We start from the raw sequence: 18,787 nt of genomic DNA on the forward strand, positions 1-18,787 counted from the left end.
GCTCGCACACTGGAGTTCCTCCGACGGCGGTTTTGGTGGCCGTCCATCAAGAAGGACGTGCAGGTCTATGTTGAGGCCTGCCCTGTGTGCAACCAGGGAAAGTCGACACGCCAGCGACCCCAGGGACTGCTCCATCCCTTACCTGTTCCTCGAAGGCCATGGTCACACCTTTCTCTGGACTTTGTTACGGGACTTCCTCTATCCCAGGGCAACACCGTCATCCTAGTGGTGGTAGACCGGTTCTCTAAGGCTGCCCGGTTTATTCCCCTGCCCAAGCTGCCCTCGGCTAAGGAGACTGCTGAGCTCCTCATGAACCATGTCTTCCGGATATTTGGTATTCCCCTGGACGTGGTCTCTGACCGAGGTCCCCAATTCTCGTCCCGGTTTTGGGGGCCTTCTGCAGGCTTGTTGGGGCCACAGCCAGCCTATCGTCGGGGTTCCATCCAGAGTCTAATGGCCAAACGGAACGGATTAATCAGGATCTGGAGACCACCCTGCGGTGTATGGCGGCCAGTAATCCCACGTCTTGGGCCACCTATATCATTTGGGCTGAATATGCCCACAACACCCTCCAGTCCTCAGCCACCGGATTGTCCCCCTTCGAATGCCAGTTCGGTTACAACCCTCCATTGTTTCCAGAGGAGGAGGCGCAAGTTGGTGTTCCCTCGGCCCAGCGCTTTGTCCAACGCTGTAGGCGGACCTGGAAGAAGGCCAGGCGTGCCCTCCTTCGGACCTCCCAGAGATACCAAAGTCAGGCTAATCGCCACCGCCGGACGGCCCTAGTTTCCGAGCTGGTCAGAGAGTTTGGTTGGCCACAAAGAACCTGCCCCCTCCGGGTCGAATCCAGGAAGCTTTCCCAGAGATACATCGGGCCTTTCCGCATTGCTAGAAAGGTTAACCCTGTGTCGTATCGTTTGGTTCTCCCTCGCTCCCTTAGAGTTAACCCCACTTTCCATGTTTCACTCCTTAAACCTGTCTTGTCTTCTCCCTTTGCCCCCCCACGCAGACCCCCGCCACCTCCCAGGATCATTGACGGCCAGCCAGCCTACACAGTCCGCCGGATACTGGACTCCCGGAGGGTCCAGAACTCTCTGCAGTATCTGGTGGACTGGGAGGGCTACGGGCCGGAGGAGCGCTCCTGGGTTCCAGCCAGGGACATCCTGGACCCAGGTTTGATCCGAGATTTTCGCACCCTGGGGCCAGGGTGTTCTGGAAGGAACGTCAGGAGTCGTTCCTAGAGGAGGGGGTCCTGTCAGCTTCCTGCCTCCTGTTTGTCTCCCGGGCCTCTAGAGGTCATCTGTGTTCCCCTCTGCCTTAGTTCTTCCTCGTGTGTGTCAGCTTCCTGCCTCCTGTTTGTCTCCCGGGCCTCTAGAGGTCATCTGTGTTCCCCTCTGCCTTAGTTCTTCCTCATGTGTCCTAATTAGCTTGATCCAGGTCACCTGTGCCTTGTTTCCCCTTGTGTATTTTAGCTGTGTGTTTTCCCCTTGTTTCTCACTTGGTTATTGCGTCCTGACTATGTGTCTCCTGCTTTGTCCCACCGTGTCTGTCCTAGTAAGTTGTTCAAAGTTATCTTTAGTTTGTTTTTCTCCCCTCGTGGAGTTGTTTTGTTTTGCCTCCTGTTTTGGAACATTAAATCTACTTGCCTGGAGTATTGCCTTGGGTGTTTCATTTGGGTCCTACAACACCTCCTCTGTGGCTAAGGGGTAGTACCCCCAGCTCTCCACATCTGAGACTGGAGTTTCTAGCCCGGTTTGTGACAGAAAATACATGTACGTACCAGGATTACCTCAACAGCTAGAGGTCATCAATCTGATGACCTCGATAGTGGATGAGTCATTTGCAGCTAAGATGTTGCCTCCTTATTTTCTATCTAACACACCCCACCCTTCCTGCTGGAAAGAAACCTATTATAATCAGCTGTGAGAATGTAACATCATTCCACATGAATATCCTGGTGCTGGAAAAGGTGAACCATATTGGGAAATTCCCTCAGGTTCAAAGGAAAGCGGGTAGGTGTGAGTTCTGGCATTCTTGGGGAGGATATGGCATGGGGATTTAACCTAAGCCATCAAATGCTATATGACAGACCCATAGAGTCAAAGTCATGTATTTTCTCTTGTAGAAAATGTATCTGGTAGAGGAGTGCTGTGTCTGTGTGTAGGACCTGTTGAGTGCCTGTAGATTTGTCAGTACTTCTTTCATATATTGTCCCAAGCCCTCTCTTCTCTGTGAATGTGCTGCCTGCCTGTCTGCCTGACTGACTTTATAAGGAACTTCCTGTGTGGTGACGTCATGCATGCACCAGAGTGAAGAGGGCTGCTCTGTTAGGGGAGGGAGCAGTGATGGGAGGGGAGGGGCGGGGGCATGGGGTAATACTCACTACACAAAGTTCTCCAGTCGATCCTATCCATTCAATTTTTCTGTCCAATCTAGTCTTTTTTCATTTCATTCTCTTACACAGTACTATGCTTCTTCTCTAGTGTGAATATGAAATCACTGTAAATAGGTAATGCCAACAAAAGCTGGCAAAATAAACAAAGCAATATGTATTTACTGTGCAGACTTGATTTTATGCAGTTGCACAGAAATCACATGCAACACACAGCTCTCAAGCTCACCTTCATATCCACAAACACCCATACAAACACCCATGCAGTAATCTGATCTCACAACCCCATCATTCTCCTGCTGGCAACAACTGGCCCAAAGGAATTTTAAAAATGTCCTTGAAATTATAAAGGGGGATTAGAGAGAGCCTGGTCCATCCACGGCCAAATATCTAATGATAAGCCTGTTAGGTCCAGGGGCCAAGGCTGGCTATGGAGATTTACCAAGTCAAGCAATAAGCACACTTTGTTCCCTCCACTCACCTCCAGTTTCTGCCTCTATTTATTTAGCAATGCACTTGTTTGTAGACATTGTATGGCTGTGTTCGGTTAGTATGCATGGTTGTAGCTGGTTTGTTTAGCCTAGTTACACTACATGAGTATGTGGACACCTGCTCGTCGAACATCTCATTTCAAAATCATGGGCATTAATATGGCGTTGGTCCCCCCTTTGCTGCTATAACAGCCTACAGTCTTCTGGGAAGGCTTTCCACTAGATGTTGACACATTGCTGCGGGGACTTGCTTCCATTCAGCCACAAGAGCATTAGTGAGGTCAGGCACTGATGTTGGGCAATTAGGCCTGGCTCGCAGTCGGCGTTCCAATTCATCCCAAAGGTGTTCGATGGGGTTAAGGTCAGGGCTCTATGCAGGCCAGTCAAGTTCTTCCACACCGATCTCAACAAATCATTTCTGTATGGACCTCACTTTGTTCACGGGAGCATTGTCATGCTGAAACAGGAAAGGGCCTTCCCCAAACTGTTGCCACAAAGTTGGAAGCACAGAATCGTCTAGAATGTCATTGTGTGCTGTAGCATTAAGATTTCCCTTCACTGGAACTAAGGGGCCTAGCCCAAACTATGAAAAACAGCCCCAGACCATTATTCTTCCTCCACCAAACTGTACATTTGGCACTATGCATTGGGGCAGGTTCTCCTGGCATCCACCAAACCCAGATTCGTCAGTCAGACTGCCAGATGGTGAAGCATGATTCATCACTCCAGAGAACGCGTTTCCACTGCTCCGGAGTCCAATGGCGGCGAGCTTTACACCACTGCAGCCAAAGTTTGGCATTGCGCATGGGGATCTTAGGCTTGTGTGCGGCTGTTCGGCCATGGAAACCCATTTTATGAAACTCCCGACAAACAGTTATTTTGGTGACATTGCTTCCAGAGGCAGTTTGGAACTCGGCAGTGAGTGTTGCAAGCGAGTACAGACGATTTTTATGCGCTACGCTGGTCCCGTTCTGTGAGCTTGTGTGGCCTACCACTTCGTGGCTGAGCCTTTGTTACTCCAAGACATTTCCACTTCACAATAACAGTACTTACAGTTGACTGGGGCAGCTCTAGCAGGGCAGAAATTTGATGAACTGACTTGTTGGAAAGGTGGCATCCTATGACAGAGCCACATTGAAAGTCATTGAGATCTTCAGTAAGGCCATTCTACTGCCAATGTTTGTCTATGGAGATTACATGGCTGTGTGCTCGATTTTATACACCTGTCAGCAACAGGTGTGGCTGAAATAACCGAATCCACAAATGTGAAGTGGTGTCCACATACTTTTGTGTATATATAGTGTAGGTTAAACTGACACACACAAAGTTTATAATGGCTAGGTCAGTGGCCGGAGCTGTTCCAGCAGATATTCAAGCAGACAGAAAGTGAATCCCCCATTTAAGTAATGCTAAATACAGATCTGTTGAAGGGTTTTGATACAGTGTAATAAATGTGTAATATATAAACAGTGTAGTAAAGTCATTGTATTTCTCAGTACAATGGAACAAGTCCATTATAATTCATTCACATCTAATTCGACACTATAGTGTCAGACTCGAGTGACTGGCATGGGACATTATGACCAGAGTAAAGTCTTTTAAAATACATTTCTGTTGTTTCATGAGCTGCCCAGTCAATATTCTGACAAACACAGAGCAGGTCCCAGGTAAACAGAAATGTCCACAGGCATCAGATAAGGAGCAGCAGTCAGACGATGTGGGCTCCATTCAGTTATCATGCAGGATAATATACTGCGGAGATAAGAGTGTTTCTCTGTGTGTTTGCTGCGGGGTTGTTCCACCTCAAAAAGCACAAGAAAGAGGATTTCGACACCCACCATCTCAGATTGTTCTGAAATTGTGTCTGTTGCTCGAAACAGATAAGATTAGCATTCTTGCAACATTAGTTTGAAATATAATTTAATCTCTGAGAAATTAAGCTAATTGATTGCACCCAAATTGTCCATTTTAATTTATAGGATTCATATAATATTGAATAAATATAGTACCTAACATCCGGTTTGGACCAAACATTTTTCTAATAATGAGTTAAACATGAGGAATCCAAAGAAATTGTCAAAAGCCACCCATGGACCCCCCACACCCCATGTCAATTCCACCCCTATTACCAAAATCTCCCCTCAGCTTTGTGTGGGAGCGTTTTACATTCATTTTGTCGTTGTTCCACTGAGTCTAGCTGGAAACGATGAAGCACAGCTACAAACAGAGTGCTGATAGAGTCAATGGTACATCCAGAGTAAGACTGACAGAGGTATGTGTACGTGTGTGTTGTATTCTCTGTACTATGCAGTTGTGTTCAGACAGGTTAAGTTTCAGTCTGGGTCCTCAAACAACCTCTGTCTGCCCAGGGACTGCCAGGGATCAGCCACTGTGGCGCCACACAAGGCCATGAGCCCAGAACAGCTCAGTAAATCCCTACCTGAGTTTCTAACAAAAATTACCTTATCTTTATGCTGTAATGCAAAATGCAATTTAGACAACTTACTGTACAATATGTATTCCCCTCTCTCCAATCCAACTAATACAAGAGTGTAAGACTATGGACTCCAAAGGCCACAATTTGTGCTGTGTTTATTTGTTATTGATAAGCACTCTAAACACTTACTCCCAGCATAATCTGTAAAACCTAAAATACTGCAACACAATACAATGTGCAACACTCAAGGACTGTAGATAAAACTGACTTTTGTTATGTCAGATGATAGTGTAGCGGGCAGGGATATTCAACTCTTACCCTAGGAGGTCTGGAGCCTGCTGTTTTTCTGTTCTACCTGATAATGAATCGCACACACCTGGTGTTCCAGGTCTAATTCAGTCCCTGACTAGAGGGGAACAATGAAAAAATGCAGTGGCACTGACTTGGAGGTCCCTGTACTTTATTGTACAGGGCACTGTACAATAAAGCAATCACACAATTTCATCCAATGTGTACCAACTGTTAATTACATAAAATATCTGTAAATGTGCCATTCTTAGTGTAGCCTGTAAAACACATATAGCCCCATAAATCATTTTAGGTAGGCCTATACATTATTAATGTAAAGTGAAACCATAAAATCTTCATCAAAGTCAACTGTGCATGTGTCGTGTGTGCAAGCCGCTAAATGGAAAGCTATGTCTTTAAGAGTTGAGTGAAAGGCGGAGTCAGAGTATATTCTTGTAGCGTTGTGGAGCTTAAAAGAACATCACTCACAACAATAGTATTTATTGAGAAGTCTCCCAGAACAGAAAGAATAGTTACAGTGCCAAATGCGCTGTCGTTTTCTGCTCAGTACCATAGCAGACTGAAGCTTGTAAATTGGGCTACACTAACGTCTACAGCAAAACACTGGAGCTAGAACTGTCGCCAAAAGAGGATTCTAAACGTTTCTAAGTAACAGCTGAGGGAAAACTGCGAGGTTGTAAGGTGAGCTCTAAAAACATATTGGATTACCGTGACGTGTATTTCTTTGTGTGTGTGTGTGTGTGTGTGTGTGTGTGTGTGTGTGTGTGTTGATGACGGCAGCAGTGATTGATGCAATCTCTTATTTCTCAGCCGGTACATTGTATCATACATTGACATTGTATCCCAGCGTTATAATATATTTATTATACTGTTATGCCTTTTCATACTAATACAATACTATACAATATGTTAAACAATAAGCTACTCAAAGTTGGAACAACTTGTTCTCCTTGTATAGCTAAAATTACGCCTATACTTTTAATTCCAGTATGTGACAGCGATTTGGTTGTTTATAGAGACCAAATCACTGTCACATACTGGAATTAAAAGTGTAGGACGCATGTAAATGTAAATAAAATACTGATATATAACTATTGATTTGGGGTGAAAAATTGATAGTTACATATCGGTATTCATTTTGACGATATTACTATTCTTTTTGCACTAGTCAGCTGTACCTGCACCAAAACTCCAGTATTTATTGCTTCTATAGCTTGCTCTCCATCTTCTTTTAAAATGGTAAGCCAATATGTTTTCAGCACTTTTATTTCCGTGAGTGATCAAAACTCGTTTTCTCATGGCTCGCTCATGTCCCTCTGCAGCAGACATATAGTGAGCTATATGTTTGGAACATCGAATCGCAATAAAATCACAGTATGGAATAGCATTCATACAGAATCGCGAAACCTATAGAATCGCTATACATATCGTATCGGCAACTAAGTATCATGATAATATTGTATCGTGAGGTCGCTGGCAATCTCCAGCCGTACTGATGATATCAAGAAATGATGGATCCTTATTTCATCAGTTACTTGAGATTGGAAAAAAACGTATATTATGGAGTGAGCCACCTTCTTGCTCTAGCAATCAATCCTGTAAAGCAAGGGGGTGCGTACACTGTTTGCTTGCAGCACAGGTAGAGCGGGTATGGTTGCTCAGAAACCGCTGCAGGGATGTCATAAGTGGGGTGTGAACCTCTTCCTTCTATGTTTTTCTGTGCCTAATGTCATGGTCTATAGTAAGGTTACGTCTGAAATGTCACCATATAGGGCTCTGGCCAAAAGTAGTGCACTGTAGGAAAATGTGTAATTATCAGATGTGCACAAAGTGCTCATGTTGGTGTGTAGCATACATGGTGTGTAAAACCATACCTCTTGGCTTGGAGTGACTGTGCTTAGCTCTACTAGGCCTGTGTCTTAATATTTTGATAGTAGGCTATGGATGTCAAATAGAGATGGTCAGATGGTGATCATCACCACAAGTGTGTTTACCAAACCTCTTGTCTTCCCACACAACAAAATATCCTCGGCTCTTTGAAATAATTTGACTGCAATGTTCCCATTCATTATTTCTCCATGACTACCCCATTTGTTTAAACCTGGTGTTGCCTCTAAATACACTACTCAACTGTGATCAAACGCACATCCTTAAGTGCAGGGCCGAAAAAAGTAGGTATAAAAGAAATGGAGCCCGCACAATCGTAAGCTCCACCACGTACCTTTATTCACAAACAAACAACGTTGAAGTGACCTGACGAAGATCCTTGCAGGATCTAAATATTTGTTTGTGAATAAAGGTACATGGTGAAGCTTATTAGTGTGCGGGCTCTATTTATTTTATGCCTCTAAATACACTCAATGTAAACTATGGTTACCACTGCCAGGATGAACTGTTTTTGCACCTGTTGCCAGAGGAAGTGGGAGCCTCTCAGGGTTCATTATCAAGGATCAAGTTGCTTACCATCCCCTCCGAACTGAATCCAGGGCCCTGGGCAAGGGATGGGAGGGATGCCATGTTGGGCAATTTGGCCTGAGCTGACGTCCTGGGCATGCTGTTGTTCCAGAGCTTTCTTTCTGAATGACCAGCTGTCTGGGCAGCACATCAATCTGTCCATTCTCTAGAACTGCTGGAGTCTTAAAAGACCATCAATGTGTTTTCACTTCTTGATGATGGATGGTTGACGATAGATGCATATTGTTCTGGCCATGAATTTGTTGTTCATACAAACCAGAACTATTCCTCCACATGATCAGCTGTAAATGGCAAAGACTTCTGTGAAGTTATGGTCTCCATCAGTTGAGTAGAGATGACCATTAGACCCCCAGGTTAGGTCTAGCCTACATGTTGCCACTCTACCCAAAGGAAGTCAGCGGCTGTTGTGTGATGCACTCATTCCCGTCTTTTTCTGGCCACAGGTTCCTAATTAAAGGTCATGTCACCAGAATACGTTTATGGGCCATATGTAGGGCAGCCCAGCCCCCGTGGTGACTCTTATCAACACTATGCAGGTTTTATTGTCTTCTCAGGAATTCAGCATTCTCTGTGTTGATCTTGCCAACCCCCATTGTCACACCTCTGAGAAGCAGAGGTTCTGTTGTGATTACATCATGTAGGTCTGATATCTGATTGGAGGTTAACTTTACAGTAATACTATTGGTCAACAACTCAGATTTTGAATCCAAACAACTCCGATGCTTATAAAAGGGTATTAGATTAATTGTTCTTCCTCTTATGTTCCTGACTTGCTGTGGTGAGATACCTACACTCTTTATCTCTTCCTCTCTCATGAGCTATGGACCATGGCACAAGCCATGGTTTCTTTCTTTCTCTCTCTCTCTCTCTGACCATGCTCCCTCTCTAACCATGCTTAGAATAAGTAAGAGATAAACGCCAATGTTCTATACATTACCTTGGAAATAATGGACAACGCAGCGGGATGAGACGGAGCCTCGTTTATCCCCCTTATACCACCGTTGCCAAAGAAAACAATATTAAAGCACACGTTTACCAGTATAAATACTTTTGTTTTGTTTATATTTTTATAAGCAAATTCATACTTTCTCATCTTTTGGTTGCAGTCGTTCGTTCGATATTTATGGACCCGACCAAGTCGTTGTTCTTTATGTTCCGTTGCCATGCTCAGTGGCAACGTGCTTATTCCTAGCTTGCTGCTAGCTAATCAACTAGCTACGGCTGCACAGTCACAACCTCTGCGGCCAGAATAACTGCAAAGTTTATTCCGTTGCGTTTGTTTAAGCTGTTTATCCCGCTTATACCACAGTTGCCAAAGAAAACAATACTATAAGCACACATTTACCGGTAGAAATAAAACATTTTCATTTATATAAGCAAATTCATACTTTATCATCTTTTGGTTGCCAGTCGTTCATTTGATTTAGTGTGATATTTATGGACGCGACCCAGTCATTCGTTCTTTATGTTCCGTTGCCATGCTCGCTGGCAATGTTCTTATCCCTTGCTTGCTAGCTAGCTACGGCTAACACAGTCACGACCTCTGCAGCCAGAATAACAGCAAAGTAGCTGTTTTCTATTGACATTCATTCGGATACATCCATAACAATGAGCAGATAATGCCAGAGTTTGCCTGGCATAGCTAGAAAAGTTTGCCTTCTCGTCAGGTCACTCGACACTGTTCATTATGAGGAGATCACATTGCATATCAAACACTAGGCTAGAAGCTAGCTAAATAGTTTGTTGCTAGCAAACCTACCAATATGACAAGCAAATTAAAAAATATCAGTTGCTGAAACCGCTGGTCAAACTAGAAACGTGGGAGTATTTGACAGCATAGCACCACTTGCGTCATGACTGCAACAGTAGGGACCAGAGAAATTCATGTTTACCACATTAGGTCACCAGATGCTTCAAAAATGTCTCTACAAAAACAAATCAATACTAGCTAGCTAGCTACGTTTTCTCCTCGTTGGACCTGCGTTTACAATGTATCCAATTTCAGTTTGTGTTGTTGGTTTAGCTTTCTGTAACTTTGTAGCAAGTACAGTCTGCATGTGTAGGCGCTTATTGCGTCATGATTGCATGGTGTCCCGATATCTTTCCCAGCTGTCCCGTTATCTGGTTTTAATGTCCATTCTAGAATGCCCTTCTAACCAATCAGAAACGAGTATTCAACAATGCTGTGGTATAATGCCTTATAATGTTTGTTAATGGTTTATAACTTAAGCTTTATGGCTTGTATGTGAATCCATTCATTTTGCAATGTAAATACACTTGTATTTAGAATTCCATTCTCAGACATTCATTGCCTATTACTGTAACTCAACCATAGTCACTTGCAATTGCTAATTACCTTAATGGGGTCAGATAAACATTTTAATAGGAAAATTGCTTAATCTTATTACAAGTCACGTGTGAGGTATATACAATGTATAATATCCTACATATCAAATATTACTGCCCACTACACAGACATAAAACATCAAGGTGTCGTGAAGGCATGACAGTTACTGGCCATTATTAGTCTGACCTGGGATGAACGTTCTCCTGAAGACTGAATACATTGGAACATTAGTTAATAATGTGCTGGTGTTATTTGTTTACACTTTGTTCCGCAGATATGAATTGATTTCCTCCCTCTGAACCTTGCTTGCATTGTTTACTCCGCCCTGACACACATTTCACATGACTCGAACATCCAGGTCATCTGACATGGGGAGTGCTTGCAACACCAGGCATATCCCTGGTGACAGGAACAGTCCTCTTTAAAATATATATTTTGCAGTAAGAGCTACCGGTCTGCTGGGACTCAATCAACACTCTGCTGTTGTAGAAAGACACTGTCAGGGCTATTGGTTTGGTTTAAAAAAATCAGCCATGAGGTTAGGGGGCCCCTAGATAGCATATTATGGCAAAATGTGTAGAATTGCAGGGAATTAGCTTTAAATGGCAAAACGTTCTATCAGCCTCATGGAAATATGTGAACAATAGCATGAGATGAGCTATACAACAGCAATTTATTTTGCTTTAAAACTGGATTTCCTTTTTTCGGATACTTGGAGAAAGCTTTTAACTAGAGATGTTCTGATATTAAATGCAAAATACAGCAGCAGAGGATACTCGTCATCAGAGGATTGCGTCTCATGTTGGTGGAAATGTGTCAATGAACAAAATAAAGAGCTGATGGACCCCCTTCACTTTCACTCATGTTCCTGCCTCTTGTCTGTGTTACAGGTCCATCAGTAGCAGCCATCCGGGCGAGCCGAGCGTTTCCTGGCTTTGATGCGACCCGATTTGTGCCTGGAGCATGTGCACAGCGGGCCTGACTGCCCAGGAGATCTGTTTACCTGCAGACAGCCCCTTCCTGCGGGCCAGTCACTGTCTCAGCATGGCTGGAGCCAAGCCCTCATGGAGCCACCGCCATGAGCTGGACAAGTAAGTCCACACGTGTGTCCTCAGTTTCAAGAAGAACATGTTTTATTAGTTAATAGATGCCGTAAAGAGGTCAATTGAACTCAACCAAAACATTGGAATTGCCATGGAAACGTGTGGGGGGGAAAGGGTCGTTGGGGAAAGATCCCAAATCTACATTTAGGCTATTGTTTATAAAATAGTGTGAAATACTATGTTGAGGTAAGAATTGGAGTATAATGCTTGTATGGATGTCAACCCCAACACATGTTTATGTCATCGTCACCAATCAACTGCATTACCCTTAAAAACCACTTTGACTAGCACCACTGATTTCTGTATGCTAGCTATGCTAACCAGTTTTACAAACAGGAGTTAGCATTTAGCATTCACTTCTTCTAAACCTGAAAAAGGACAACTTCTAAATGTTATGCTGCGAAACAGGCAAATATATAAAAATCGGACTTATGTAACCACATTGTGGGCTTGTTTACAATACATAAATCATGACGGATTTGACTATTTTCAAATTTGTTCGATCAGATTTGTTGAATGTGCACCAATCTGGTCAATGGAACGGTCTGCGTTCCATTAACCCCTTTACCACATCTATATTTTACTAAGGGTATTCCGGCAGAGATGGTTGGAATTGCTATAACTACATGTACAGTATCTCGGACAATTACTCAACAATGTGCATCATGCCATTTTACAGCTTGTACTTCAGTATGGATCCAGCACCCACGGAATACAACTTTCGATTTCCGCAGCAGGTGCCACCATCGCTCAATTCTGAGAGTAAGTACTGGACCCAGCCACTGTAGATTCTATTTCTATGGTACCACTCACCACTTACACCCACACTCCTTCCTTTTACCCTCTGCCTTATACCCAGCCTTACAAGGAGGGATTTAATACTATGTCTCTGAGCCAACTGGTTGATGTTTACTGGGAGGTTTTCCTGTTTCTGTAAGAATAGAGAGCCAGAATGCTGGCTGCCCAGGACCTGCTCTAAATATATCCTGGGGAATGTTTAACCAACCAATCAATCATACTGTATATTCTATTATGTACATACTTCTCATACTAACTTTTTATTACTACTTGTTATTTTTTTACTTTTGTATTTGGCATTTGATTCTTGACTGATGTTGTTATTGTACTGCATTGTTGAGGAGCGTTAGCAAGCAAGCATTTCACTGTACCGTATGCATGTGATTAATAAACGTTGATTTGATTTGAACAAAACCATGAGAGGAGAGGTGCTTTGTGCTTTCAAGTAATTAAGGTGTCTCTCTGTTGACCTCCACACTTCCAGGAACCTTTTAACTTCGAGACCCTGCTAGGAGCCTGGCTAAAGTTAATTAGTGGTGCACTATGGTTCTAACTTTCTCTGGTAGTTACCAAATGCCGATATTTAGATTTAATTGGTTTTCTAACCTCTGCAGGACAGAAACATAGCCCTGGTGCACAGTGGTTACCCCCAAAGAAGTCCCGTCCCACACATCTGTCCTTGTCATCCAGCACTGAGCCCTCCACCCCTAGCCCTGCTGAGGATGACCAGGTGGTCCCTTCCTTCCAGAGGTTGTCTGTGTACGAACACTGTAGTCCCCCCCACACACCTAGCCGGGGGGCCAAACCCCTGCCTCCTCTCCCTGGGCGGGCAGACCTTTCCCCTGACCAAGCCATGGACAATGAGGTGGAATTCTTCACCAGTTCAGATGACAGACACTGCTTGGTGCCTGAGCAGTGTCACCCCAAACCCTCTGCCTTTCGCTACGGAGCCCCCAGCCGCAGGAGCTTCAGGGGCTGTGGGCAGATTAACTATGCCTACTTTGAGGGACCTGCGGGGCAGCAGAGACAACAGGAACAGAAGGAGCAGCAGCGACTACAGGAGCAGCAGCGGGTACAGGAACAACAGCGGCAACAGCACGAGCAGCAGGAACAGCAACAGAGGTTGGAGCAGGAGGTGCGGGAGCAGGCAGAGCAGCAGCCAGTGTGTCCCAGACAGCAGGACCGAGCACAGCGGAAGCTGCGGCGCTCTCACTCCGGTCCTGCTGGCTCCTTCAACAAGCCCACATCGCTGCGCCTGTCCTGTCACCACCGCCACACTCAGGGCATGGACAAACCAGAGGTGCCCCCCCGCGTGCCCATCCCCCCACGGCCCATCAAGACTGCCGACTACCGCCGCTGGTCAGCCGAGGTGTCCTCGGGGGCATATAGTGACGAGAACAAGCCCCCCAAGGTGCCCCCCAGGGACCCTTTGTTGTCTCAAGGCAGCTCCCGTACCCCCAGCCCCAAGAGCCTCCCCTCGTACCTTAACGGTGTTATGCCCCCCACACAGAGCTTTGCCCCAGACCCTAAGTATGTGAGCCGGGGCTTACAGAGGCAAAACAGCGAGGGGTCTCCCTGCATCCTGCCTGTCATGGAGAACGGCAGGAAGGCCAGCACCACACACTACTTCCTGCTCCCACAGCGGCCTACCAACCTGGACAAACCTTACCCGGAGAAGTTCCTCCGTGATATGGACTGCCCGGCAGGTCGCAGTAGAGGGGCTTCAGACCCAGAGTGGGATTGTCAGACTAAGAGGAAGGTACAGGTGGATATAGTTTGACCTGGAGGAGACAATTTAGGGAAGGACTCCAGTGGACACGAGCAATCAACCACTGGGGATACTGAAGCCTTCAAACACTTACTGCTGCTTTAACACTGACGACGTTGGTAGTTTTTACCTCGGTATTCTAAAAACATAGGGTATTTGACATACCATTTACAGTTACTGGGACTTTAGGAACTGCAACCACAACAAAGATGCATGATCTAAATGTTGTCTCTCTAACTATTGAGTGTGTGGGTAATATTTAACAATTTAGAGATTTCTTTTTTATATGATGTATTATTTTTGTACATTGAGTATATGTAAATGTTTTGCTGATACAGTGGTGCAGTTTTAGCGTATAAGCTGGACTTGTGCCTCAAGTTCTCAGTGGTGTGTGTGTGTGTGTGTCACAGGTATAGGATGTTTTGTGAGGTGTATGTTGTGTTTTTGATATTGCTTATGTGTCTCAGAACTTGGGGACAAAGGGTCAGTAAAGCAATCATTATCTCGTATTGCATATATGATGTCTAAAGAAGAGGCCAATGTATTTAAACACTTTATGAAGGATTCTCCACCCACATCCCCACTAACTCATATTATATATAAGCATGAATATAGGAATGCACATATGTTTCCTGCCTTGTTGATATTTCAGTCTTACTCAGGCCACTATGTTTATGGATGGAAGTGTATTTATGTGTTTCCCTCACTGGACGTACACTCTGTACCAGTGGGGGGAGTGGAATATTGGTATGCATATCTCCAGTGGAATGTCTAGTGCAGTTTGTACTTTGTGTTAGGCGTGTGCGCGTGGTGCAACTGTGTTCGTGTTTTCCCTGCTGAGTTTGTGTGACTTTTCTACCATATTGTAGAAAATTAGGTTAACAATATTTGTTACTGTTCTCTGCCTGTTTTCAGCACTGCTTCCAAGTACACGGTCGCAAAGTGTATCCTCCCTAACCCTTATACTACTTTCTTTCAGTGTCCAGGTCATTTTGTGCTGCACAAAAATGTGCCTGTTGAACATATGTGAATGTATGATTTTCTTACTGAATTGTATCAAACTGTTTGGGCAGCTCAGTACTTGGTCAAGCTGTGAGTCATTGTCTGGAACTAACTGCCTTCAATACTACCTCCCATGAGAATACAAATTAATACATACCCCAAAACCTTGTGGACCGTAATCCTAAAATAATTATAATTGAAACATCTAAATTAATACCGAAACATTGCCAAATATTTCTCAAAAGCCCTCAGTGAAAATATGAAGTGTATGAAAATCCAAACCACTACTTCACTGAGTCCATTTACCTTATTTCAGAATTATAAACAGAATGGTCAGACCTTTTAATTTGACATTATTTCAACTACAACAAGTGATTGTGGATCCCAGAGACATTGGGCTCACCTGATAACATAGACGAATTACGCTTGACTGCGTGGGGCTTACCTACCTGAAACAGACTTTCCTGTTCTGCTAATGCATTCCTGCCTGACATGATTGCAGTGGGTGTGGTCCAGAGGCTGCTGGCGGCCAGGAAACGATATGGATTTTATTGTAATAGATTATTCAAGAACCATAATGATGACATAGTAAATGTAGCAAGTGCATCGAAGTAACCCTGGATATAAAACATGGTGGTCAAATTGGATATCAGATTAGCTCTACAGTCAAATTGTCACTTAAGTATATTTTCCCACTCAACGGCAAAGGGAAAACAAACCTAGTAGAGGCCATGTCGTTTTTATATTTAATGTATAATAAATTGTTTACATTGTCACTGATATGTTATTTAATCTTAACCTATTCCCATGTCTTATCGGAAACAATGAAATCAAATGAAGACTAGTTCATCGAGAATAGTTGCCATTATCTGCTGTGGTGAAACAAATGCTCTGGGAGTAAAGAATAGTATGCTGTGTTTATTTAACATAATTACACTTGTCATTATGAATATTTGATCAATGTATCAGTCTTTTTTAAAGGGAAAAATAAAATGACTTAAAGTCGGAAGTTTACATACACCTTAGCCAAATACATTTAAACTCAGTTTTTTACAATTCCTGACATTTAATCCTAGTAAAAAATCCCTGTCTTAGGTCAGTTAGGATCACCACTTTATTTTAAGAATGTGAAATGTCAGAATAATAGTAGAGAGAATGATTTATTTCAGCTTTTATTTCTTTCATCACATTCCCAGTGGGTCAGACGTTTACATACACTCAATTAGTATTTGGTAGCATTGCCTTTAAATTGTTTAACTTGGGTCAAACGTTTCGGAGCCTTCCACAAGCTTCCCACAATAAGTTGGGTGAATTTTGGCCCACTCCTCCTGACAGAGCTTGTGTAACTGAGTCAGGTTTGTAGGCCTCCTTGCTCACACACGCTTTTTCAGTTCTGCCCACAAGTTTTCTATAGGATTGAGGTCAGGGCTTTGTGATGGCCGCTCCAATACCTTGACTTTGTTGTCCTTAAGCTATTTTGCCACAACTTTGGAAGCATGCTTGGGGTCATTGTCCATTTGGAAGACCCATTTGCGACCAAGCTTTAACTTCCTGACTGATGTCTTGAGATGTTGCTTCAATATATCCACATAATTTTGCCATCTATTTTGTGAAGTGCACCAGTCCCTCCTGCCACCCCCGTGCTTCACGGTTGGGATGGTGTTCTTCGGCTTGCAAGCATCCCCCTTTTTCCTCCAAACATAACGATGGTCATTATGGCCAAACAGTTATATTTTTGTTTCATCAGACCAGAGGACATTTCTCCAAAAAGTACGATCTTTGTCCCCATGTGCAAACCGTAGTCTGGCTTTTTTATGGCGGTTTTGGAGCAGTGGCTTCTTCCTTGCTGAGCGGCCTTTCAGGTTATGTCGATATAGGACTCGTTTTACTATGGATATACAGTGGGGGAAAAAAGTATTTAGTCAGCCACTAATTGTTAAAGTTCTCCCACTTAAAAAGATGAGAGAGGCCTGTAATTTTCATCATAGGTAACTATGACAGACAAATTGAGAATTTTTTTTTTCTCCAGAAAATCACATTGTAGATTGATTTTTAATGAATTTATTTGCAAATTATGGTGGAAAATAAGTATTTGGTCACCTACAAACAAGCAAGATTTCTGGCTCTCACAGACCTGTAACTTCTTCTTTAAGAGGCTCCTCTGTCCTCCACTCGTTACCTGTATTAATGGCACCTGTTTGAACTTGTTATCAGTATAAAAGACACCTGTCCACAACCTCAAACAGTCACACTCCAAACTCCACTATGGCCAAGACCAAAGAGCTGTCAAAGGACACCAGAAACAAAATTGTAGACCTGCACCAGGCTGGGAAGACTGAATCTGCAATAGGTAAGCAGCTTGGTTTGAAGAAATCAACTGTGGGAGCAATTATTAGGAAATGGAAGACATACAAGACCACTGATAATCTCCCTCGATCTGGGGCTCCACGCAAGATCTCACCCCGTGGGGTCAAAATGATCACAAGAACGGTGAGCAAAAATCCCAGAACCACACGGGGGGACCTAGTGAATGACCTGCAGAGAGCTGGGACCAAAGTAACAAAACCTACCATCAGTAACACACTACGCGCCAGGGACTCAAATCCTGCAGTGCCAGACGTGTCCCCCTGCTTAAGCCAGTACATGTCCAGGCCCGTCTGAAGTTTGCTAGAGTGCATTTGGATGATCCAGAAGAGGATTGGGAGAATGTCATATGGTCAGATGAAACCAAAATAGAACTTTTTGGTAAAAACTCAACTCGTCGTGTTTGGAGGACAAAGAATGCTGAGTTGCATCCAAAGAACACCATACCTACTGTGAAGCATGGGGGTGGAAACATCATGCTTTGGGGCTTTTTTTCTGCAAAGGGACCAGGACGACTGATCCGTGTAAAGGAAAGCATGAATGGGGCCATGTATCGTGAGATTTTGAGTGAAAACCTCCTTCCATCAGCAAGGGTATTGAAGATGAAATGTGGCTGGGTCTTTCAGCATGACAATGATCCCAAACACACCGCCTGGGCAACGAAGGAGTGGCTTCGTAAGAAGCATTTCAAGGTCCTGGAGTGGCCTAGCCAGTCTCCAGATCTCAACCCCATAGAAAATCTTTGGAGGGAGTTGAAAGTCTGTGTTGCCCAGCGACAGCCCCAAAACATCACTGCTCTAGAGGAGATCTGCATGGAGGAATGGGCCAAAATACCAGCAACAGTGTGTGAAAACCTTGTGAAGACTTACAGAAAACGTTTGACCTGTGTCATTGCCAACAAAGGGTATATAACAAAGTATTGAGAAACTTTTGTTATTGACCAAATACTTATTTTCCACCATAATTTGCAAATAAATTCATTAAAAATCTTAGAATGTGATTTTCTGGATTTTTTTATGATGAAAATTACAGGCCTCTCTCATCTTTTTAAGTGGGAGAACTTGCACAATTGGTGGCTGACTAAATACTTTTTTTCCCCACTGTAGATACTTTTGTACCAGTTTCCTCCAGCATCTTCACAAGGTCCTTTGCTGTTGTTCTGGGATTGATTTGCATTTTTCGCACCAAAGTACGTTCATCTCTAGGAGACAGAACGCATCTCCTTTCTGAGCGGTTTGACAGCTACGTGGTCCCATGGTGTTTATACTTGCGTACTATTGTTTGTACAGATGAAAGTGGTACCT

The 18,787-nt window shown here is 43.8% G+C and overlaps 1 protein-coding gene across 1 annotated transcript; it reads left to right on the plus strand.

The window, feature by feature from the left end:
- The first annotated feature begins 6,086 nt into the window (after positions 1–6,086).
- On the plus strand, positions 6,087–16,144 carry LOC121575351 (ERBB receptor feedback inhibitor 1). The gene is made up of 4 exons (XM_041888379.2): positions 6,087–6,307; positions 11,339–11,539; positions 12,231–12,313; positions 12,964–16,144. Exons 2-4 carry the CDS (start codon positions 11,412–11,414, stop codon positions 14,127–14,129), a joined length of 1,377 nt encoding a protein of 458 aa, XP_041744313.1. The 5' UTR covers positions 6,087–6,307; positions 11,339–11,411; the 3' UTR covers positions 14,130–16,144.
- Positions 16,145–18,787: the final 2,643 nt, after the last annotated feature.

Source organism: Coregonus clupeaformis, chromosome 10, assembly GCF_020615455.1.
Source record: "Coregonus clupeaformis isolate EN_2021a chromosome 10, ASM2061545v1, whole genome shotgun sequence".
Classification (NCBI taxonomy): domain Eukaryota; kingdom Metazoa; phylum Chordata; class Actinopteri; order Salmoniformes; family Salmonidae; genus Coregonus; species Coregonus clupeaformis.

Excerpts from the sequence above, each read along its gene's own strand:
- LOC121575351 (XM_041888379.2), top strand. The coding sequence starts at position 11,412 with ATGTGCACAGCGGGCCTGACTGCCCAGGAGATCTGTTTACCTGCAGAC. Across the intron at positions 11,540-12,230 it reads CACCGCCATGAGCTGGACAA|CTTGTACTTCAGTATGGATC; the intron begins GTAAGTCCACAC and ends GCCATTTTACAG. Across the intron at positions 12,314-12,963 it reads ACCATCGCTCAATTCTGAGA|GACAGAAACATAGCCCTGGT; the intron begins GTAAGTACTGGA and ends TAACCTCTGCAG.